The sequence below is a fragment of the Lutra lutra genome, chromosome 14 (genome assembly GCF_902655055.1).
Source record: "Lutra lutra chromosome 14, mLutLut1.2, whole genome shotgun sequence".
Taxonomy (NCBI): domain Eukaryota; kingdom Metazoa; phylum Chordata; class Mammalia; order Carnivora; family Mustelidae; genus Lutra; species Lutra lutra.
In genome coordinates, this window is record NC_062291.1 from 31,167,770 (window position 1) to 31,189,700 (window position 21,931).

Below are 21,931 nucleotides of genomic sequence, written 5' to 3' on the forward strand. Positions count from 1 at the left end.
TATAGTGACTGCCATGTGACCACAAATTCAACAGTTTACAGATTAATACACCCTCCAGTTATGAAATGTGATTCTCAAGAAAAGTTTTAAGATTTGGGACATTTGTATCATTTAAAATCTTTTTTTTGAAATGAGAGTTTTCATCTTATTACTAGTGTAACTTACACCTTTTGAAATTTTCATAAAATGCACCCACATTAGGCTTTTGTGGTTTTTAACCATCTGTTCAACAAATATTTGATGAGCTGAGTTCTGAGCTCAGGAGCCAGGTATGCAGAAATAAAGCAAAAAGACATAAAATAGTGGCCAGTATCTGTTAGATCCTAGCATGTAGGGCTACTACAGAAAAGTTAAGAGACTTGCTACATCCTGAGGCAGTAAATTGACTAAGTGGTTTCAGCCTTTTTTTTCTTAATTTAGGGTAAGATACACTTGTTTATTATTTTTTGTTTGTTTTTTAAAGATTTTATTTATTTGACACAGAGACAGCGAGATAGGGAATACAAGCTGGGGGAGTGGGAGAGGGAGAAGCAGTTTCCCCACAGAGCAGAGGCTTGATCCCACGACCCTGGGACCATGACCCGAGATGAAGGCAGACGCCTAAGGACTGAGCCTCCCAGGCCCTCCAAGATAAAGTTTTAAAAATAAATTATAGCACTTATAATTTATTTATAAATTACAAATTTATAAATTTATACTTACATAAATATATATATATATATATATAATAAGCAGAAGACTTATACAGCAGAAGACTGTAGAAACCTTAAGTCACAGAATTTTTCTAAATTGAGCACCGTTGTGTGACTAACATCTGATATTACTAGCAGTTCAGGAGCATTCTTTTCCCCCTGACCTGCTACCCCCTAAAAGTAACCACTCTCCTGTCTTCTGATATTATGGATTAATCCTGCCTGACTTTATATAAATAGTCTTAAAGTAATTATTCTTTTGTCTTGTCTTCTTTCATCAAGCATTAGAATTGTAAGATAAATTCATGTTGTGTGTCGCAGCTCATTCTCACTCTTATTGTTCTGTTATCATAAGCAGTTAAAATGTATGGATTTATTCTTCTGGTGATTGACATTGGAATTGTTTCCAGTTTGAGATAATTATGAATATTGTTGTCATCTTTGGGAAATAGAAGAATACATTTTTTTGTATGATGTATACCTAGAAGTGGAATTGCCGGATTACAGGGGAAGGCAGGTGTGCATCTGCATAGCTTTGGTTGATAGGAACACGCAGCTTTCCAAAGTGCTTATCTCTTCTTACATTCCCGTGAGTCACGTAGAAGTGTTCCCAGTTGCTCCACATTCTTACGAGTGCTCCACATTTTCCTTGTCATTTTAGATATTCTGCGTGGTGTGTAGTGTTGTGCCTCTTTTTTTTTTCTTAAAGACCTCTTTCATCTTTTTCTAATATAAAGTCTACAGTTCTGTAGTGTTATATATGTTCACATTGCTGTGAAATAGAACCCCAGAGCTTCTTCATCTTGCAAATCTGAAACTTTATACCCATGAAATAACTCTCCATTTCCCCATCACCACAGCCACTGGCAACCACCATTCCACTTTTATGTTTTATGAATTTGACTACTTTTGAGTAGTTCTGTAACTAGAATCATACAGATTTTCCCTTTTTTGTGTATGACTGGCTTACTTCACATAACATTTTCTCTTTATGGTTGACCCATGTTGTAGGATGTAACAGGATTTCCTTCCTTAAGTGTGAGTAATATTCCATTATACGTATATGCCACATTTTGTTTATCCATTCATCTGTCAATGGACATTTGAGTGATTTCCAGCCCTTGGCTACTGTGAATAGTACTGCTATGAACATGCATGCGCAAATCCCTGTTTGAGCCCTTGCTTCCAACTCTTTTGGATGTGTACTCAGAAGTGGAATTGTTGGATCACATGGCAGTTCTGTTTTTCATTTTTTGAGGAACTTCCAAATTGTTTTCTATAGCAGTTGCACAATTTTAGAATCCCACCAGCATATGTAGTGCTTGAAAATTTTTTTACTTTGTTACATGACTAGAAATGTGGAACATATTTCACATGTTCATCATCTGTTTGATATTCTCTTGTGTTGAGCCTATTTGATTTTTTTTTTTTTTTTTGGCCAGTTTTCCTTTGTGTTTTATTACTCACTTGCAGAAATTTCTTTATGTATTTTGGGTAAAAATATTTTGCCAATTATGCGTATTGCCAATATTTCTCCCACTGTATTGCTTGCCTTTATAACTTTTTAATCTATTGGTATTTAATGTTTTTGATGGACAGAGGTTCTTAATTATAATGTAATCCAGGGTTTTTTTTTTAATATTTTAGTTTTAAGTAATCTCTTCAACTAACATGAGGCTCAAACTTCTACGCGAGATGAAGAGTCTCATCTCTACCAACTGAGCCAGCTAGTTACCCCTATAATCCAACTTCTTAACTTTTTCCTTTTTAATTATTAAATTTGATAATTTATTCTAAAATGGTTTTACCTGCCTCAAGGTCATGAAGATGTTTCTTTCCCAAAACTTATTGTTTTAACTTTCATATTTAGATCAACAATATAACTCAAGCTACTTATGTGAAGTAGGGGTGACCATTCATATTTTTCCCATATGGATATCTACCTAGTATCATTCACTGAAAAGACTACTTTTATTGCAATGTCAACTTTGTCATAAGTCTGATGGCTATATATATGCATCTCCTGCACTCTTGTTATTCTATTGATCTATTTTTCTGTCATTGCACCAGTACTAAACTATAATTACTATAGCTTTACAATAGATAGTGATGATCTCATAAATTACTTTGCCTTTGTTCATTTTCTTGGCTTTTCATCTTCATTTCCATATATACTTGGGCACAAGTTTGTCAACTTCCACCCACAGCAAAATGAACTTTGATAGGATTTTGATTGGGCTTATGTCAAATCTAAGAATCCATTTGGGGAAAATTGACATGATAATAGTGTCTATTCCATGAACATGGTACTTCTGTCCATTTATTTAGGTCATCTTTAATTTCTTTTAATGTTTTTATAGTTTTCATAGGTCTTACACAGGTTTAACACTTGTCTTCCTCCATTTAGACTGCTATGAGAAAATACCAGACTGAATGGCTTCTATACAACAGAAATTTATTTCTCACAGTTCTGGAGTTTGGAAGTCTCAGATCAGGGTGCCAGCATGGTTGGGTGAGGGCCCTCTTCTCTTTGTGTTTTCACATGTTTAAAGGCATTAGGGAGTTCTGTGGTGTCTATTTGATATGAACACTAACCTCACTAATGAGAGCTTCCCCCTTATGACTTAATTATCTCCCAAAGGCCCTACTTCCTAATACCATCACAATTGGGATTCAGGATTTATTATATTGATTTTGGATGGCCACAAATATCCATACCAAGGCAATACCCAAGGTGCTTATCGAACTTTGATCTGAATTTAAGGCCCATTATGCTTAATTCTCTGATGTTTACTAAAGGATATTTGGAAAATCTGGGGAAAGCACAGATACCTAATAAGCAGCATTTCAGCATTTCTCGTACAAAAACCCAATCAATGTAACTTTGTTCTTTGTTCAATAACTTGTATCTAGAAAAATTTTGTTTGGTACAATATATATCATTTTGTTTGAGCTTATTTGAAAGCAAATGTGTTCTTATTTGGCTGTAAAAGGACATATAAATATAGAAAAAATTTTAATATAAATAATTGTGTTTAGGGGGAAGGTCCTAAAGCCAACTCTACTCAAGGGATGCCTTGGTAGCAATGATTGTTAACCATCTGGAGTGACAGAAGAAAGTGATATTGGGTAACTAACATCTTAAGAAGTTTCATCTCAAGTTTATGTAATATTATTATAGCAACAAAAATGGAATCTTAATTATGCTGTTGGCTGCTCCATTTTGGTCATAGGGGTGGGCACCTTTATCATTTACTGATTATGTACTGATTAATGTGGTCAGTATCTTTGCTCTGTAAATTTGTGATCTGTGGAGGGAGTTTTAAACAGAATTGGTTGGTTTTATGTCTTGTCAACATTTTTATGTAATTCTTTTTGTACGCACTGGGACCACCGGGCAATATTAAGTACTTTTGAGGCCTTTTTAGCACCCCGTGGGTATAATGTGGTGTAAGATAAATCAATCACTTACTCAAAATTAATTGTTGTATTTTGCATTTACCATGTCAACTGAACCACCTTAATCTTATGATAATACGGGTATGTTAAATCCTTGTGGTAGCATGGGAAAAAATCACAGAAATTGCAGGAACATTGCTCTGTATATTAATTATTCTGTATAATAAAGCCATTCACCCAAGGCAAAGATCCATAACTTTGTGCAAATGCTAAATTTCAGGCCGAAGTTGATTTTTTAAATTGGGAGTCCTTGGTTATTTGCATGTAGCTGGATTTGTCCCGTTGTGGCATTTGTGGAAGAGCAGAACACTTAGGCTCTTTTCTAGGATATCCTGTGTTGTCTGTTTTGCAATACTGTATCAACAGTGAAATAAAACACAAACAGCTTTGTTCTACTTTTACAAATAACTACCATACCACAGACTTCTGTTCTTCCTGTTGTTTGTTTAGTCAAGTAAGCTGGGATACTCGGATGAGTTGTGTGGACGCAGCTAGTCAGAAAACTGAATGTCATAGAGGCTCCAACCCTTTCAGAAATAGTCGTGTTAAAGACCTAAAATGCAATGACACAGAGCTTTCAAAACGATATCCATTGCACTCAACTGTAGGTTTCTTGTTTTCTATAAATAAATGCATTCTGCTTTTCCAGGTTTTAAGAAGAGGCAGCGATGAAGAGAAAGTTCTTTGTTTGGTCCGGCAACGTACGGGCCATCACTGTCCAACAGCTGTGATGGTGGTTCTCATTATGGTATGGGACGGCATTCCTCTGCCCATGGCCGACAGATTGTACACGGAGCTTACGGAAAACCTAAAGTCATACAATGGTCATCCCACAGACCGAAGATGCACGCTCAATGAAAAGTAATCAAATCTGTTTTGTACTGCTTTCCCATTCAGACCTCTGTCGTACAATATGAAATTGTTCATGAACTACCAGGATGCCTGGATGGCTGAGTCGGTTAAGCCGCTGCCTTTGGCTCAGGTCATGATCCCAGGTCCTGGGATCCCAGAGTCCCACATCGGGCTCCGTGCTCGGCAGGGAGCCTGCTTCTCCGCCTCTGCCTGCTTGTGCACTCACTCGCACTCTTGCTCTAGCTCTCTCTCTCTCTCTCTCTCTCTGACAAATAAATAAATAAATAAATAAATAAATAAAATCTTTTAAAAAATATTCATTAACTGCCAATTATGCATATTACAGAATTTCAGGCATTCTGAAACTGAAGAATAAGCATATATTTTAAAAAGCAAGACTTGGTTGCATAGTGAGTTGAAACCATCGTAGGGTCAGTCTATCTGTCTGTCTATCTATCTACTAGTAATCTCTACATCCAGCATGGCACTCAAGCTCACCACCCCCAGACCAGACCCCGAGATCAAGAGTCACGGGGCTCCTCTGACTGAGCCAACCAGGTACCCTTAGAGAGTATTCTTTTTCTGCTTCCCTCTTTGATGCCTGGTCCCACTCACCCAGGGTCTGGAAGAGAGGAATTTTTCCAGAAAGGAAAAGCTCTTCCATAGAGAATTATACCATATTCTCAGCAATGTAAGCGCATATCTGTTTTCCTACCATCTTGCTGGGAATATGATGTCAAACTTGAGGTTTTGCCTTTTTAGTAGGTGATAAGTGGCATTTTTTATGTTAGGAATGAGTGGTTAAGATTGCCTTTTGAGGTGGGGGTACTTACAGCTCAGTTGCCTGTTAATTGTTCTAGCCCTTGTTTCTAAAGGATTGCTGCTGCTTTTATGTATTGGAGCTCTTCACACTTTGCTGTATAATGTCTAAACATTTTTGCCAGTTTGATATTTGTCTTTTTACTTCTGCTATGTTATCTTTTGCAGAAGTTTTCCATTTTTATTACTTTTTAAGTAATCTCCACACCCTTGGGGCTCAGATTTACAATCCCAAGACGAAGAGGCACATTCTCCAGCAACTGAGCCAGCCAGGTGCCCCATCCCTTTTCCTTTTTAGTGAAATTAATCATAATCTATTTATTCTTTTGTGTCTGAATATTAACTGATATTTAAGAACATTTTTCTCTCTTTAAAGGTATACAGTAATTCACCCATGTTTTCTTTTAGTCCTTGTTGAAATTGTAAATTTTTAAAGCATGAATCTATGATGAATTTAAAATTTATGCTAGTTAATAGTGGGAGGAGGAGATCTATTTCTGTCCTTTTTTCCATTTACGAAAACACCACTTAACAAGAGAGCATTTCTGGGCACCTGGGTGGCTCAGTGGGTTGAAGCCTCTGCCTTCAGCTCAGGTCATGATCCCAGGGTCCTGGGATCGAGCCCCACGTCCGGCTCTCCACTCAGCGGGGAGCCTGCTTCCTCCTCTCTCTCTCTGCCTGCCTCTCTGCCTACTTGTGATCTTTGTCTGTCAAATAAATCTTAAAAAAAAAAAAAACAAGAGAGCATTTCTTTCCCCTTGTTTTGAAATGCCACTTTAATATAAACCAAAATTATATATGAGATGGAGTCCTCTCTTGTATTTGAAATTTATTTTTTTTTTAAAGATCTTATTTATTTATTTGACAGAGAGAAATTACAAGTAGTCAGAGAGGCAGGCAGAGAGAGAGGAGGAAGCAGGCTCCCTGCTTAGCAGAGAGCCCGATACAGGGCTCGATCCCAGGACTCCGAGATCATGACCCGAGCCGAAGGCAGAGGCTTTAACCCACTGAGCCACCCAGGTGCCCCGTATTTGAAATTTATATCAGTGTCCTGGCTTTTCATGTACTAGTACCACATTTTTTTTAATTATAGAGGTTGTATAATATATTTTCATTTTGGTAGGAATAGCTCACCTTACTCGCTCTTTTTCAAAGCTTTCTAGTATTCTTTTCTGTTTATGCTTCCATATAATCTTTAAAATGAATTTGTCTAGTTTAAGATGGATCCAGTGACATTTTTTTTTTTTAAGATTTTATTTATTTGACAGACACAGCGAGAGAGGGAACACAAGCAGTGGGAAAGGGAGAAGCAGGCTCCCCACCAAGCAGGGAGCCCAATGTGGGGCTCAATCCCAGGACCCCAGGATCACAACCTGAGCCGAAGGCAGACGCTTAACAACTGAGCCACACAGGTGCCCCTCCAATGACATTTTTAATGAGATTTCATTAAATTAACTTACTATGATATTGAATCTTCCTATCCCATAACATGGTTTTTCTTTCCATTTGTTCAGGTTTGCTTTTGTGTCCTTCAGGATTGTTTTGTGGTTTTGTGTTTTCTTCATACATGTCTCTCTTTTTTAAAAGAAATCTCATATATACTGGGGTGCCTGGCTGGCTCAGTTGGTGGAGTGTGCAACTCTTGATCTCGGGTTCTGAGTTCAAGCCACGTGGTCAATGTAGAGATTACTGAAAACATAAAAATCTTTTTGGGTGCTTGGATTGCTCAGTAGGTTAAGCGTCCGACTCTTCCAGGTCAGGTCATGAGATCAAGCCCTGCATTGGGCTCCACACAGAACATGGGCCCTGCTTGAGATTCTCTCCTCCCTATACCCCTTCCCCTGCTCATGCTTGCTCTCTATCTGTGTCTCTCTCTCTTTCTAAAATAAATAAATAGATAAATAAATAAATAAAATCTTTGCTAGAAATATTAAAAATCTTTAAAAACAAATATCATCATATATATAAAATATAAACATAATATATATTGTCCCCTCTCTGATCACCACACAAAATTAATTTGCATACCTTTAGAATAATTCCTTTATGCTTATGTCATGATTTCATTATACTCTCCTTATCTTTACAATGCTAGTAATATACAAACTATTTTTAATGTCTGCTAATTCTTTTGTATGTAGATTCACAGTTACCATAATAACTCTTGTATGAAGGCTCTGCTTTGAAGGATATATATATATATATATATATATATATATATATATGGTCTAATTTAATCTTCCCGAGAATCCAACAACATGAGTTTTATTCTGTTTCACTCAATGTAGATCTAGCATACCTATTTATTTATTTATTTGGCAGAGAGAGATACAAGTAGGCGAAAGGCAGGCGGGGGTGGGGGGAGCAGGCTCCCTGCTGAGCAGAGAGCCAGATGTGGGGCTTGATCCCAGGACCCTGAGACCATGACCTGAGCTGAAGGCAGAGGCTTAACCCACTGAGCCACCCAGGCGCCCCCATACCTTCTTAATTTTTAAGTAATCTCTATACCCAGTGTGGGGTTTAGTCTCATGACCCCAAAATAAAAGTCTTTTGCTCTACTGACTGAACCAGTCAGGCATGCCTCCAGCATATCTTTTTGTTTTTGTTTTTGTTTTTAAAGATTCTTGCAAGGGTTCCAGACTGGCTCATCAATCAGTAGAGCATGTGACTCCTGATCTCAGGGTTGTGAGTTCAAGTCCCATACTGGGTGTAGAGCCTAGTTAAGAAATAAATAAGATAAATAAATATTCTTACTGACAGACTATATGCAAGAATCCTTCAGTGAACACTTTTATACCTCTTACAGATTTCATCGTCACTAAGTTTGTAACATTTGCATTTATACACAAAGCCACACATACACACAAACATATATATTATTGTCGATTTTTTTTTAAAAGAACCTTTATTTATTTTTTTTTTTAAGATTTTATTTATTTATTTTACAGAGAGAGATCACAAGTAGACAGAGAGGCAGGCAGAGAGAGAGAGGGAAGCAGGCTCCCTGCTGAGCAGAGAGCCCGATGTGGGACTCCATCCCAGGACCCTGAGATCATGACCCAAGCCGAAGGCAGCGGCTTAACCCACTGAGCCACCCAGGCACCCTTATTGTCGATTTTTAAAAGCTTTTTCACTCTGGATTGTTAGGTAGTTGCAGGCTTTATGCCTTTTTCCTGTAAATAATACTTCAGATGGTATATTCTAAGAATGAGGACATTCATTTACATAACACCAGCAAATTATCAAAATAACCAAATTCGTTAAAATGCTATTATCTAATCTATCTGAATATTTTCCAGTTATGTACTTTACAGGGACACCTGGTGGCTTAGTCAGTTAAATGTCTGCCTTCTGCCCAGGTCATGGTCCTAGGGTCCTGGGACCAAGCCCTGCATTGGGCTCCCTGCTCAGTGGGGAGTCTGCTTCTCTCTCCCTATGTGCTCCCCCTGCTTGGATGGTCTCTTGATTGTTTCTTATCTCTTGCCTGGTCTTTCTTGGCACTGATTTTTTTTTTTTTAAGGTGTTTTTATTTATTTGAGAGAGCATGGGGAGGGGCACAGGGAGAGAATTTCAACTCCCCACGGAGCACTGAGATCTCGACCCAGCAGAAATCAAGAGTCAGATGCTTTTTTTTTTTAAGCTATTTTTGTTTTTGTTTTTGTTTTAGATTTTATTTGTTTATTTGACAGACAGAGATCACAAGTAGATGGAGAGGCAGGCAGAGAGAGAGAGAGAGGGAAGCAGGCTCCCTGCCGAGCAGAGAGCCCGATGCGGGACCCAATCCCAGGACCCTGAGATCATGACCTGAGCCGAAGGCAGAGGCTTAACCAACTGAGCCACCCAGGTGCCCCAAGAGTCAGATGCTTAACTAACTGAGCCACCCAGGCTCCTGGGCTTTGACATGCATTGACTTTTTTGAAGGCCTAATTTTATGGACCATTGCTCAGTTTTTGTTTGTCTGATTGTTTCTTTCTAATTAAATTCAATTGAGAAATTAGTGGTGGACTGCGTTTTGTCCATAACATTAAGACCTATTTTCAGTTCATTTGTCCTATTATTGGTGATGTTGACTATTTCAGATATTCTGCAAAAGCACTTTTAGGTCTCACAATCCTGTACATTTCCTATGTATTTCATTGTTTGAATAACTATCAGCTATTATTTAAACTACAATTTTCTTCCCATGTATCATTTTATTTTATTTTATTTTATTTTAAACGGTTTTTTTTTAAGATTTTATTTATTTACTTGACAGAGAGATCACAAGTAGGCAGAGAGGCAGGCAGAGAGAGGAGGAAGCAGGCTCCCTGCTGAGCAGAGAGCCCGATGCGGGACTCGACCCCAGGACCCTGAGATCATGACCTGAGCTGAAGGCAGAGGCTTAACCCACTGAGCCACACAGGCGCCCCAGCCCATGTATCATTTTAATGACATAAATGTATTATTTATTTTTCTTTTCATAGTCAATGTTAATCTTAGTATCAGGTATTTACTTGACTTTTTTTTTTTTTTTAAGATTTTATTCATCCATTTGACAGAGAGATCGCAAGTAGGCAGAGAGGCAAGCAGAGGGGTGGGGGAAGCAGGCTCCCTGCTGAGCAGAGAGCCCAATATGGGGCTCGATCCCAGGACCCTGAGATCATGACCTGAGCTGAAGGCAGAGGCTTAACCCACCGAGCCACTCAGGCGCCCCTATTTCCTTGACTTTTACAATTAAAAAATACTACTAGTTTTGATCTTAAAATTTCTATATACTTTTCATTTACTTATTTTTTTAACTATCTTTTTTTCCTTGTTTTTAATCATTACATTAAGTATCACATTCATACTATTAGAATTTTCAAGTGTTATGCAGTTGGAAACCACAAGAGTGTATGTTACTTCCTTGTTTTCATATCTTTGCATGAATACTCTAATCATTGTCATTCTTACTATTGGGTACATGTTAGGGCCTCAGAAATGCCCCCCAGTGTGCTAAAATAACCAAGTTACTGAATGAAACAAGCTTTCAGTTCTATTTTTCCTTTTGTAATCTTTTTTTTTTTTTTTTTAAGATTTTATTTATTTATTTGACAGAGATCAGAAGCAGGCTCCCTGCTGAGCAGAAAGCTCGATGCAGGGCTCCATCCCAGGACTCTGGGATCATGATCTGAGCCGGAGGCAGAGGCTTTAACCCACTGAGCCACCCAGGCGCCCCTCCTTTTGTAATCTTAATAAAGGTTTTCTTTCAAATTAACAGTGATTTCACTTATAATACATATTATCTATTATCAGTCCTCAGGATTATATCAGTATCAGTTTTTATTTTTATTTATTTATTTATTTTTAAAGATTTTATTTATTTATTTATTTGACAGACAGAGATTACAAGTAGGCAGAGGGGCAGGCAGAGAGAGAGAGGAGGAAGCAGGCTCCCTGCTGAGCAGAGAGGCTGATGTGGGGCTTGATCCCAGGACCCTGGGATCATGACCCGAGCCAAAGGCAGAGGCTTTAACCCACTGAGCCACCCAGGCGCCCCTGTATCAGTATCAGTTTTTAAGTGATGGAGTTAAAGTCCAAAGACATAACGAGATAATCTCATTTTCATTTCTAATAGGGACACACATCCAGGATATAAAATGCAGACTCTTTGGGGCACCTGGGTGGCTCAGTTGGTTAAGCGGCTGACTCTTGACTCTTGTTTTCGTTTTCAGCTCCGATCATGACCTCAGGGTCTTGAGATCAAGCCCCGGGTCAGGCTCTGCAGTGAGTGTGGAGCCTATTTTAAGATTCTCTCATTGCCTTTTTTTTTTTTTTTTTTTTTTTTTTTTAAGATTCTCTCTTAATAAGATAAAGTAAAATGCAGACTGTTTATTTCCTCTCAGTCATATCCAAGTCAAATAGGGCTGTGGGTATTTCTGTGTAGTTTATTGCTGTTTCTTTGGATTACAATCTTGAACGAACATTTTAGTTAAAAACTTGCTTATATCAAGGGCAGTTGGCTTTGTGTTGCTGACACTACTTACGATAAAATAAGTAACATAATAGATATGTTAAAATCAGTTCTTTGGTCATCTATACTTCTAAAGTTACAGGAATTGGAAATGTTCTGTCCGAGGTATTGGCCTCGCTTTGTCAGTTCATCCCCTTACAATTCTCATCCTACAGTCGTACCTGTACATGTCAAGGAATTGATCCAGAGACCTGTGGAGCTTCATTTTCTTTTGGCTGTTCATGGAGTATGTATTTCAATGGATGTAAATTTGGTAGAAGCCCAAGCCCTAGAAGATTTAGAATTGATCCAAGCTCTCCCTTACACGTAAGTGTCCTTTTTTTACTTTTCAATTACACAATGAATTTATAAGTACATTCCTTAAAATATTTTCTAAATAGTAAAACAATGAGATATTTTAAAATAGCGTAAAAAACCTAAGACTCTCTATATAAGTAAGTAGTTTAAAATTCTCAATAAATTAGGTAAAGTCTTTAACTACCAACCCAAATTCCAACTGTCCCTGGTTCCCTCCTCCTCTCCCCTAACCCCCAAGAAAGTCCTTGTTAAAAGAACCTAGAATTTTATACCCAGCCAAAGTAGGAAAAATAAATAAAGCCATTTGCCAACATTTCAAAGACTCAGAAAGTTTACTACCCACAGAACTACTATGAAAGAATTACTAAAGGACGTAATCCAGAAAGAAGATATATGAAACCGGAACCAATCTGTCCGGGACACGAGGCCATGGTGAGCAAAGAAATTAGTCAACCTTACTGTTAAGTTTAAATAAGTTGAGTACTTACATTTTTTTAATTAAAATAACAACCGATAAGTATAACTATACCGATAAGTATAATTCCATACTCTTATCAACTCAAGGGTGGGAAGGCACTGGGAGGGGGTGGGGCACCTATAGGAACTAAGTGTGGTAATGTTTTATTCTTTGTTTGGAGTGGGGAGAATTTAGATACTAAGATCAGTGTTTTTCAAACTTTGAGCTGTGACCAAGAATAAAAAACATTTTATATTACAAACTGCTATACAATAGGTATATGCAAGCAAATAGTTCAAATAAAATATCAGAAGATAATACTTCATCTTCTATGCAAAAGAAGACATTAAAATATTTAAAATTAATATTCAATCTAGTTATTGCTGAGGTTCACTATGATTCACTATAATATTTTTTATAAAATTTCATTTTTCTTTTTTTAAATGTTAGTTGTTACCTACTAAACTGATTTCTTGGCCCATGAATGAGTCATGACCCACAGCTTGGAAAACACTGCTCTAGGTGTCATCAGAAAAACATATATTTGAAAGTGTATTTTTAAGATTTTTTAGATTAATAGAAATAGAATTTTTACATTTTGAAGTAGTTGTGGGGGAAAAAAAATCTTTAAAAAGAAGACAATCTGAGAGGATTTTTAAAAATCGTTAGACTGCAAGATAAATAGGAAACACAAATAAAACAGGAATGAATCCATTTCTATAATACAATGAATATAACATCTCTCAAGAAACTCAGAATTAATAATGATCCCTTTACAGAGATAATCAGAATTATTTAGCATGTTCTTGAGTTCTCATCTACTATAATTAAGCAAGGAAATGATTCCAGAAAGAACTATGATTTGCTGATCAAGGGCCTTGGAAGAAATCTAATAAGTATGTTAGGGGCTCCTGACTGTCTCAGTCAGTAGATTGTGTGACTCTTGATCTCGGGGCCATGAGTTCAAGCCCCATGTTGGGCATGGAGCTTACATTAAAAAAAAAAAAGTATGTGAGACCTTTAGGAAGAAGACTTTAAAAATTTAGTAAAGGACATATAAAACACCTAATCATGGAAAGGTGCTATTATGTTCAACCATAAGAACGCCTAATAATGTGATGTCCTTCTCCCTTAAAATTAATCAGTTAAGTTTTCTTTCCATATATTTTATGATAAAACTACCAGTATATAAATATATTAGTAATATTGACGTGACTGTTAAATTTTTATTCTACAACAGAATGTTACATAATTACTAAGTATTAGATCAGTTTTTGTTGATGATTTTAAATATTGAATAACATCTATATAGTGCTTATAACATAATAAAAAGAAGCATTTCTCATTACAGAAACTGACAGAAGGCCAGTATGAAGCTCAGAGCAGGCAAGGGAGAGTAAGGTGAAAACGCTGGCCTTGTATGGGATGTCAAACATTTTGGAAGATCATTGAAGGGTTTTAATGAAAGTGATACAATTACACTTGTCTTTGAAAGAGATCTCTCTGGTTGCTCTTTGAATAATGGTTTGGAGGTGGTGAAAAGTGTGTTTAGCAAGATGAGCTAGCCTTAAGAATAGTTGAGTGAAGAGATAATTGTGACTTGGTTGTGACAGAGGAAAGTGTGAGCAGTGGTTAGTCTGGACAGGTTTTTAATTACTAGATGATTACTAGATGGTAGTGACATTGCTCAAGGTAAGGTACATGGAAATAGAACCCAGTTTCGAAAGGGCAGATTATAGGTTCGTTTTGGAGCCACTAGATGAGAGATTTCTATAAAATCCAAGTGGGAATGTCAGGTCAGTAATAAGAATCTGGGGACACCTGGGTGGCTCAGTAGGTAGAGTGTTGGACTCTTAGTTTCAGCTCAGGTCATGATCTCATGGGTCTCGAGACTGAACCCCATGTTGCGCTCCACACTCAGTGGGGAGTCTGCTGGAAAAGTCTCTCTTCTGCATCTTCCCCCCCATTCATGTTCTCTATCTCTCTCAAATAAATAAGTCTTAAATAAGAAAAAAGAGAAGAATCTAATACTTGTTTGATTTGTGGTCCAGATGTGGATATATGACAGTCCTAGGCATCAGGTATAGGAGGAGAAAAGCAGAGGAATGTAGGCTTGAGCCCCAGTGGGTTGATATCTGATAAGAAGAAACCTCTATATCTGACACACACATTTGTTCTAATGAAACAATTAATAAATCAAAATTTTTACATTAATGAGACTTAAATTTGTAAGATGATACCAGTGCTCAGCTATACAAGCTTTATTTTATTTTTTCTATGTGCCTACTGTATTTCAATATTTCTATACTGTAAATGAGCTATTTCATGATGACCAATTACTTAGTCTGACTTCTGATACCAGATGGTTCATAATCTCCTAGCAGTGAAACACAATTACCTATTCACCTAAATATTTCAGGTATTGGAAAACATAATCAAGGGGCAGCTGGGTGGCTCAGTGGGTTAAAGCCTCTGCCTTCGGCTCAGGTCATGATCCCAGGGTCCTGGGATCGAGCCCCGCATGGGGCTCTCTGCTCAGCAGGGAGCCTGCTTCCCTCTCTCTCTGTCTCTGCCTGCCTCTCTGCCTACTTGGGGCCTCTGTCTGTCAAATAAATAAATAAATAATCTTTAAAAAAAAGAGAGAGAAAAGAAAACATAATCAAAATCTTTTCAGTAGGTACTTAAATCACAATTGTAAGTTTTCCTCAAATAAATGAAATAATTAATGGGTGAGTATAGCCAGGAAGTGTTTCTTGACTATATGAAACTGTATTAAGCAAATACGTAAAACAGATAAAAGGAACCCAGTAATCTGTATATGGACTTGATATACATAAATTTCTTTTTCAATGCAAGCATCAATCTAAATTATTAAGAAACCAAAAGGGTTATCACTGATCCTTTACAGTTGCCCAAATTGGGGTTTGTTAAGTGCACTCAAGGATTAACTTCCTATGTCTACACTGTGTGTGGCTTTGGTTTTATTAATAATGTGATGCATATTAGAAGTGAACTCATCCACATCAAGGTCTTACTTATGTTCTTGACATCCACTAAATCTCAAATAAAGCAGAAGTGTGGAACTTTCTTAAGTCTCTCCTTCATCCTTACTCTCAATTCCCCTTCGATAGTCTTCCTTTAGAGTGACTGATCATTTCTCAATTTGATTTAGGATACAGTCCTCTCTCAAAAATTATCACCGTAGTCTTTCAACTATTGTTTCCGAAGCCTAACCTTATCTGCTGCATATGTTATACTATCTTCAATGATTTTTCTTTTAAGATTTTATTTATCTAGTTTAGAGAAGGAAACAGAGAGCATGAGCAGGGTAGGGGAGAATATCAAACTTTCTTAGCTCCAGGATTGGATCCCAACGTGGGGCTCAAACTCACAACCTTGAGATCATGACCTGACCTGAAACTTCAGTGACATTTTGAATAGAGACATTTGTCATGCCTGTTCTCCTTGGGAAAAAAGGTCTTACATGTTTCTACTATCAGTAGCAATCCAGACTCTTTTCATGGTGTCCCACTGTGTCTTCCTCGGTTTGTGGCCATTATAACGAGAAAAGAAGCCATTAGTTTTAGACAACCAGTTGCCGATATTTGAAGCTGTCAGCACAGGACCCGATGCGTAGTATTGCGCCTTATGTTTGTTGTTATAGAAACTTTCGTTATACAGACTTGTTGCACTGTGTCAGAGTTTTTCAACGTCTCCTCTTGCCACCAGGAACCCTGTCTTGATTTACTCCAAGTGCCCAGTACAACTGAATAAATACAACGTGGGGTGGGTTCTTCTCTTTAGCAACATGAACACTTTTCCTCTAACACCATTTAGATTTCTAACTACTTATAACATAGAACTTGAATTTCAAAAACTAAATTAAAGCATAACAATGACCAGTAGTTCAGGTTTTTTAAGAAACAACCCATGTGATTTTCTGTGATAGCTCTTTTACTAGGGTAAGTATGAGTCTTAACATCGACTGCACATCGGCAATGATTGATGATTCGTTTTCATACCTAAGACTCATGTCATTATGAAGCAACTTTCATGGACTGTCTTTTCCTGTAGGAGAAAAACCTTGAAGATAATTTACAGAGTTTGGCTACACGATTAGCTCCAATTTATAAGCAGTATGCTCCTGTTGCTTATCAAAACCAGGTATGTTTGGGGACCATGTATGCTGTGCTCTTAAATATGGTTGAAATTTCTATATAAGCCACATCATTGTTCATAGGAAAGCTTCGATTTGAACTTGAGTGTATATCTATTTTTACAGAACAGCTTAAAAAATGGTCTAGCGTGGGGGCGCCTGGGTGGCTCAGTGGGTTAAAGCCTCTGGTCCCGGGGTCCTGGGATCAGGCCCCGCATCGGGCTCTCTGCTCGGTGGGGAGCCTGCTTCCCCCCGCCCCTGCCTGCCTCTCTGCCTGCCTGTGATCTCTCTCTCTCTCTCTCTCTGTCAAATAAATAAATAAAATCTTAAAAAAACAAAAACAAACAAACAAACAAAAAATGGGCCAGCCTGGATGTGCCTGGCTGGCTGGCTAGTGGGTAGAGCATGTGACTCTTGACCTCAGAGTCATGACTTTGAGGCCAGTGTTGGGTGTCGATATTACTTTAAAAATATTTTTTTTAAAGAGTAAAAAAATTATCTAGCCTGTTTTTAAAAGACTTCCTGTTATGACAATTGAATTAAAACTGCAGAGTAACAGAATTGATTAATTCTAGAAATAAAATTTCTAAAACAGGAATGGATGATTGGTTCAATGCAAGAAAATCAGTGTAGTATACTAGCTACATTAATAGAACAGATGACAAAAACCACGTGTTCTCCCTAGAGATAGAACACATTTGACAAAATCCAACACCTTCATGATAAAAGTAGTTAACAAAACAGCAATAGAAAAGAATTGCCTTGGCCTAATAAAGGATATCTACAAAAATCCACGGATAGTATCATAATTACCAAAAAAGGACTAAAAATTTTTTTGCTTAATATCTGGAACAAGACAGTATCTACTTGCCATTTCTTTTAACATTTTGCAAGAGATTCTGTTAAAAACAAGTTGAAGAGGGGTGTCTGGGGGGCTCAGTTGTTGAGCATCTGCCATTGAGCATCCACCTTTGGCTCAGGTCATGATCCCTGCAGGATCCCACATAACAATGCAGGATCAAGCCTCACATGGGGCTCCCTGCCCTGCAGGAAGCCTGCTTCTCCCTCTTCCACTCCCCCTGCTTGTACCCCCCACCCCCATCAAATAAATAAATAAGAACAAGTTGAACAAATTCAGAGTCGAAAAGGAGATAAAATGATCTCTACTAGCCAGTGGTATGATCCTATGTGTGGAAACTACTGAGGGATACACATACACACACACACACTCAGTGTTACTGCTAATAAATAAGTTTAGCAGGGTTTCAGGATATAAGATCAATATGCAAAGTCATTGTTTTTTGTATATACTAGCACTAGGCCATCCAAAACTAAAAATAAGGAAGAACTAGGTTGTCAAAATTTCTAAATTTTTGTGCTTCAAAGGACATCATCAAGAAAATAAATGAGGGGTGTAGGAAATGAGGAGATGATCGTCCGGGGTACAATCCCCCAGCCATAAGATAAATAATAATATTTGGCCATCTGTCGCACAGCATGGGGAGTATGATTTACAGTACCATATCATAAACTCAGAAATTTTTAAGAGATCTTAAGTGTTACCACGACATACACAACATAATCCTTACTTTGTAAACGGATTGAAATATTACCTAACCTCATTCCGGCAGTCGTTTTGGAAGACATATATGTATGCAGTCATCACAAGTAGAAAATTAGTGTTAATGATCGTTTTATTTTAAACATAACCAGAAATCTAGATTTCTTAGATCTTTATTTCTGTTATCATGAATAACATGCTCTCTGTTAATTGCTAACCTTTGGTTTTAAAGAGAGTTATAAATTCAATTTCTATATTGACTCATGAACATAAGTATATAAGTTTACCTACTTTTCATAGACATTGAAACATCACACGTGCTTCATGCACTGTAGTAGTCTCTGTTCCTCCTGGGATAATTTAGCCTTACTCTGCTCACATACTCATCTCTAACAGGTGCTGTCGTCAGCCTGCCATCAGTCACACCCAGTCATTGTCATTTTACCTGATGTTCCTTCCATACTCTTCCTCCTGAATGTTACTGAACTGCCCATTTATTTTACCACACTAGTCAGAAATCTGACTTAAAACATAGAATTAGTTTAGATACGTGGTCAGGAAGTGATTTTTACTTTTTACTAAAGGTGATTCTTTCTGGCTCTTAAAACTGTGTCATACATTTCTCTTTTTAGGTAGAATACGAACATGTGGCCCGAGAATGTCGGCTTGGCAGCAAAGAAGGGCGTCCTTTCTCTGGAGTCACCGCTTGCCTCGACTTCTGTGCCCATCCTCATAGGGACATTCACAACATGAATAATGGAAGCACTGTGGTATGTACCTGGGTGGCTTTTGATCCTAGAAGGTCCATAGCTGTATGCTTAGGCTGAGCTTCTGAAATAGGATGATTGTTAAAAATTCTGTTTTATGTTCTGCGCCACATAGTGCGTAATATCAATGCTATTAAGTTATTGTCGATATACTTGCACAAAGTTACAGAACTGGCCTTAGATATTTTGTTGAAAGTCTTGGATCATTGTGGTGTGGTTGCTAGGAGGTAGGAGTACAATTCTGTGCCATCAAACTGGTAGGTAGGAAGTTAAGCAACTTACCGTTTTTTGTTTTTGTTTTTTGCCTTCTGTGCACTTCAGGGTTGTTGTGAAGGAACTATGCCAAATATATCATCTTTTTTGTGTGTGTTTGTTCTTAGTGCCAGTATATATGTGTGAAGTTACATTAATATACCAGCATTGTCAGAAATACTTGCATTGAGGGTGCCTGGGTGGCTCAGTGGGGTAAGCCTCTGCCTTCGGCTCAGGTCATGATCCCAGGATCCTGGGATCGAGCCCCGCATCAGACTCTCTGCTTGGCGGGGAGCCTGCTTCCTCCTCCCTCTCTCTCTCTCTCTCTCTGCCTGACTCTCTGCCTACTTGTGATCTTGGTCTGTCAAATAAATAAAATAAAATTATTTAAAAAAAAAGAAAGAAAGAAATACTTGCATTGAGCTGTGCAGTTAGGCTTACAGACATGAAAAGAATTACATGTCCATAGCATGAAGTCAATCAGGAGATGTTTCAGTTAGTTAAAAGACCCTGGGGAGAATCATGCAATAGTCCTTTTGTAAGTGGAATGGATTTGCTTCCAGTAATTTTCTTCTCCCCTGGTAAAATATACCACTCTGTTTTTGCACTACACCAGTCTGTTTGGTTGGCTCCATACAAGGAAGATAGCCACAGGCTCCCGAGAAAGTAATCCATTTAATCCATCTAAAGGTAGCCTTCCTTTGTTGTCTGGCCAATAAAGTCTAGGAGTGATAGATTAAGGAGGCCCCCCCCCCCTTTTTTTTTTTTCGTTTTTCTTAATCTTTCTTCTCCATTCTTGTTGACTGTAGTGTTTGACCCATCAGTGTTATTTTCAGATGCTGAAATATTATAATCTGTCCAGGTGAATCTTCGCCAGAGCGTGGTTCATTGTCATTGCTTGGCTAGTACATTTTACCTGATTTGCTTCCTTACAGACTATCTGTGCTCAGGCTGAATTAGGTTCAGAATCAAACTAAATTTTGGTTCCACTTCTCTCGTGCTCCTCCTTGTGCATTACTCTGCTGCCTCTTCTCCACTGCTCTCGTTCATGCCAGGAGGCTCGTTCCCAGAACCTGACAGAACTCCAAATTTCCCCATCTCTGAAACCCTGAGTTCTTCAAATGTGGCTGCAGTTCCCTTTTCACTCTGCCTGCTGCTTCCGTCCTTCTAATTATACTCCTCATATCTACTCCTTGTCACCTTCTTAATCCCCCTGCGAACAAATAAACTGAGTAAAATAAACATTTATTGGTGGAAGAGTCTACTTTTTAACACAGTTACTTTAAAATTACTGATAATACCCAAGATAATTCAGTATTTCAAGTCTTGCTGGTAAATGATTATAAATATTGAGAAAATATTGTGATTTTTGAAACTTTATCTTACTTTCCTGTCTGTATTCATCAAGTCTATTGACCTTAAAATCAGGCAGTTTTATTTCTTCTAGCATCTTAGAAAGAGCCCTTAGCTCTAGGAGAAATGTTTTTAATAAAAATAATGAAACAATTGGATATATATATTTTTTAAGATTTTATTTATTTATTTGACAGAGAGAAATCACAAGTAGGCAGAGAGGCAGGCAGAGAGAGAGGAAGAAGCAGGCTCCCTGCTGAGCAGAGAGCCCGATGCGGGGCTCGAATCCAGGACCTGGGATCATGACTTGAGCCGAAGGCAGCGGCTTAACCCAGTGAGCCACCCAGGCGCCCCTTTTGTTGGCTCTTTAATGACCCTTGAAAATTAATTACCACTAACATACTAATCTATGAAGAAAAATGTGAATATTAGGTCAGGAATTTTCTGTATGTAGTTCTGTAGTTTAATTCTCTACAATGAATAAAAATAACTTTTAAAGTCAGGAGGACTGAGATAGGTTATATTTCAAGACAGAATTTTCTTCAGATGTCTTGTCTTGTTCACATGCAAAAGAAAGGTGGGTAACTTAACTGGTACGTCCCTAGCCAGAATAGAAGCAACATGAAGCAGAAAGAGAAAATTTATCAAAATGAAATGTTCAATTTTTTAAAACTATTCAATTTTTTTAAAACTAAGTAATTTTTAAAAAATAATAAAAAATCAAATTTAAAAATAAAGCTATTAGAATATAAGTCCTGCTGGAGAGAGAAATCTCTTGTGCTCCTTTTACTTCATTAATATCTCTTCCATTCATTTAGTGAAGAGAAAAATCACCCTGACATGGGGGGAAATGCAGAAAAAAAAAATCTATATATCTATAGATAAATTCCACTTATAAGCAGAAGTGAAGAAATCCTAAAAGAAAACAGCAAATTAGAAAATTCTTCATAATTAAACCTCCTCTACACAAAGAATGAGACATTATTTAAGAAATAGGGAAATACATAGGCTAAAATAATGTCTTCTTAATACTTAATATTTTAAATGAATGCTATGGACAGTCCAGTAGATATTCCCTAACTTAGGCAATGAAGTAAAATGGAATGTAACAAAAGGCCTAATGTTTAAAATATAGGAGTTTGGGGCTGCATAACTGGCCAGTTGGAACAGCATGTGACTTGACCTTGGTGTTGCGAGTTTGAGCTCCACACTGGGGCTAGAGTTTACTTTAAAAGTACTATAAAATACATAAATGTATATAATACCATTGACTT

The 21,931-nt window shown here is 37.6% G+C and overlaps 1 protein-coding gene across 3 annotated transcripts in view; it reads left to right on the forward strand.

Annotated features, from left to right (window-relative positions):
* Positions 1-21,931, forward strand: part of TET1 (tet methylcytosine dioxygenase 1) — a 141,187-nt gene that overhangs the window by 103,616 nt on the left and 15,640 nt on the right. For 2 of the 3 annotated variants that reach the window (XM_047702924.1, XM_047702922.1), the window contains exons 7-11: positions 4,801-5,012; positions 11,970-12,120; positions 12,457-12,543; positions 16,643-16,732; positions 18,918-19,055. In XM_047702924.1, the coding sequence (XP_047558880.1) occupies positions 4,801-5,012; positions 11,970-12,120; positions 12,457-12,543; positions 16,643-16,732; positions 18,918-19,055 (678 nt within the window). The remainder of the gene's footprint in view (positions 1-4,800; positions 5,013-11,969; positions 12,121-12,456; positions 12,544-16,642; positions 16,733-18,917; positions 19,056-21,931) is intronic. The other variant, XM_047702925.1, reaches the window with a different exon arrangement.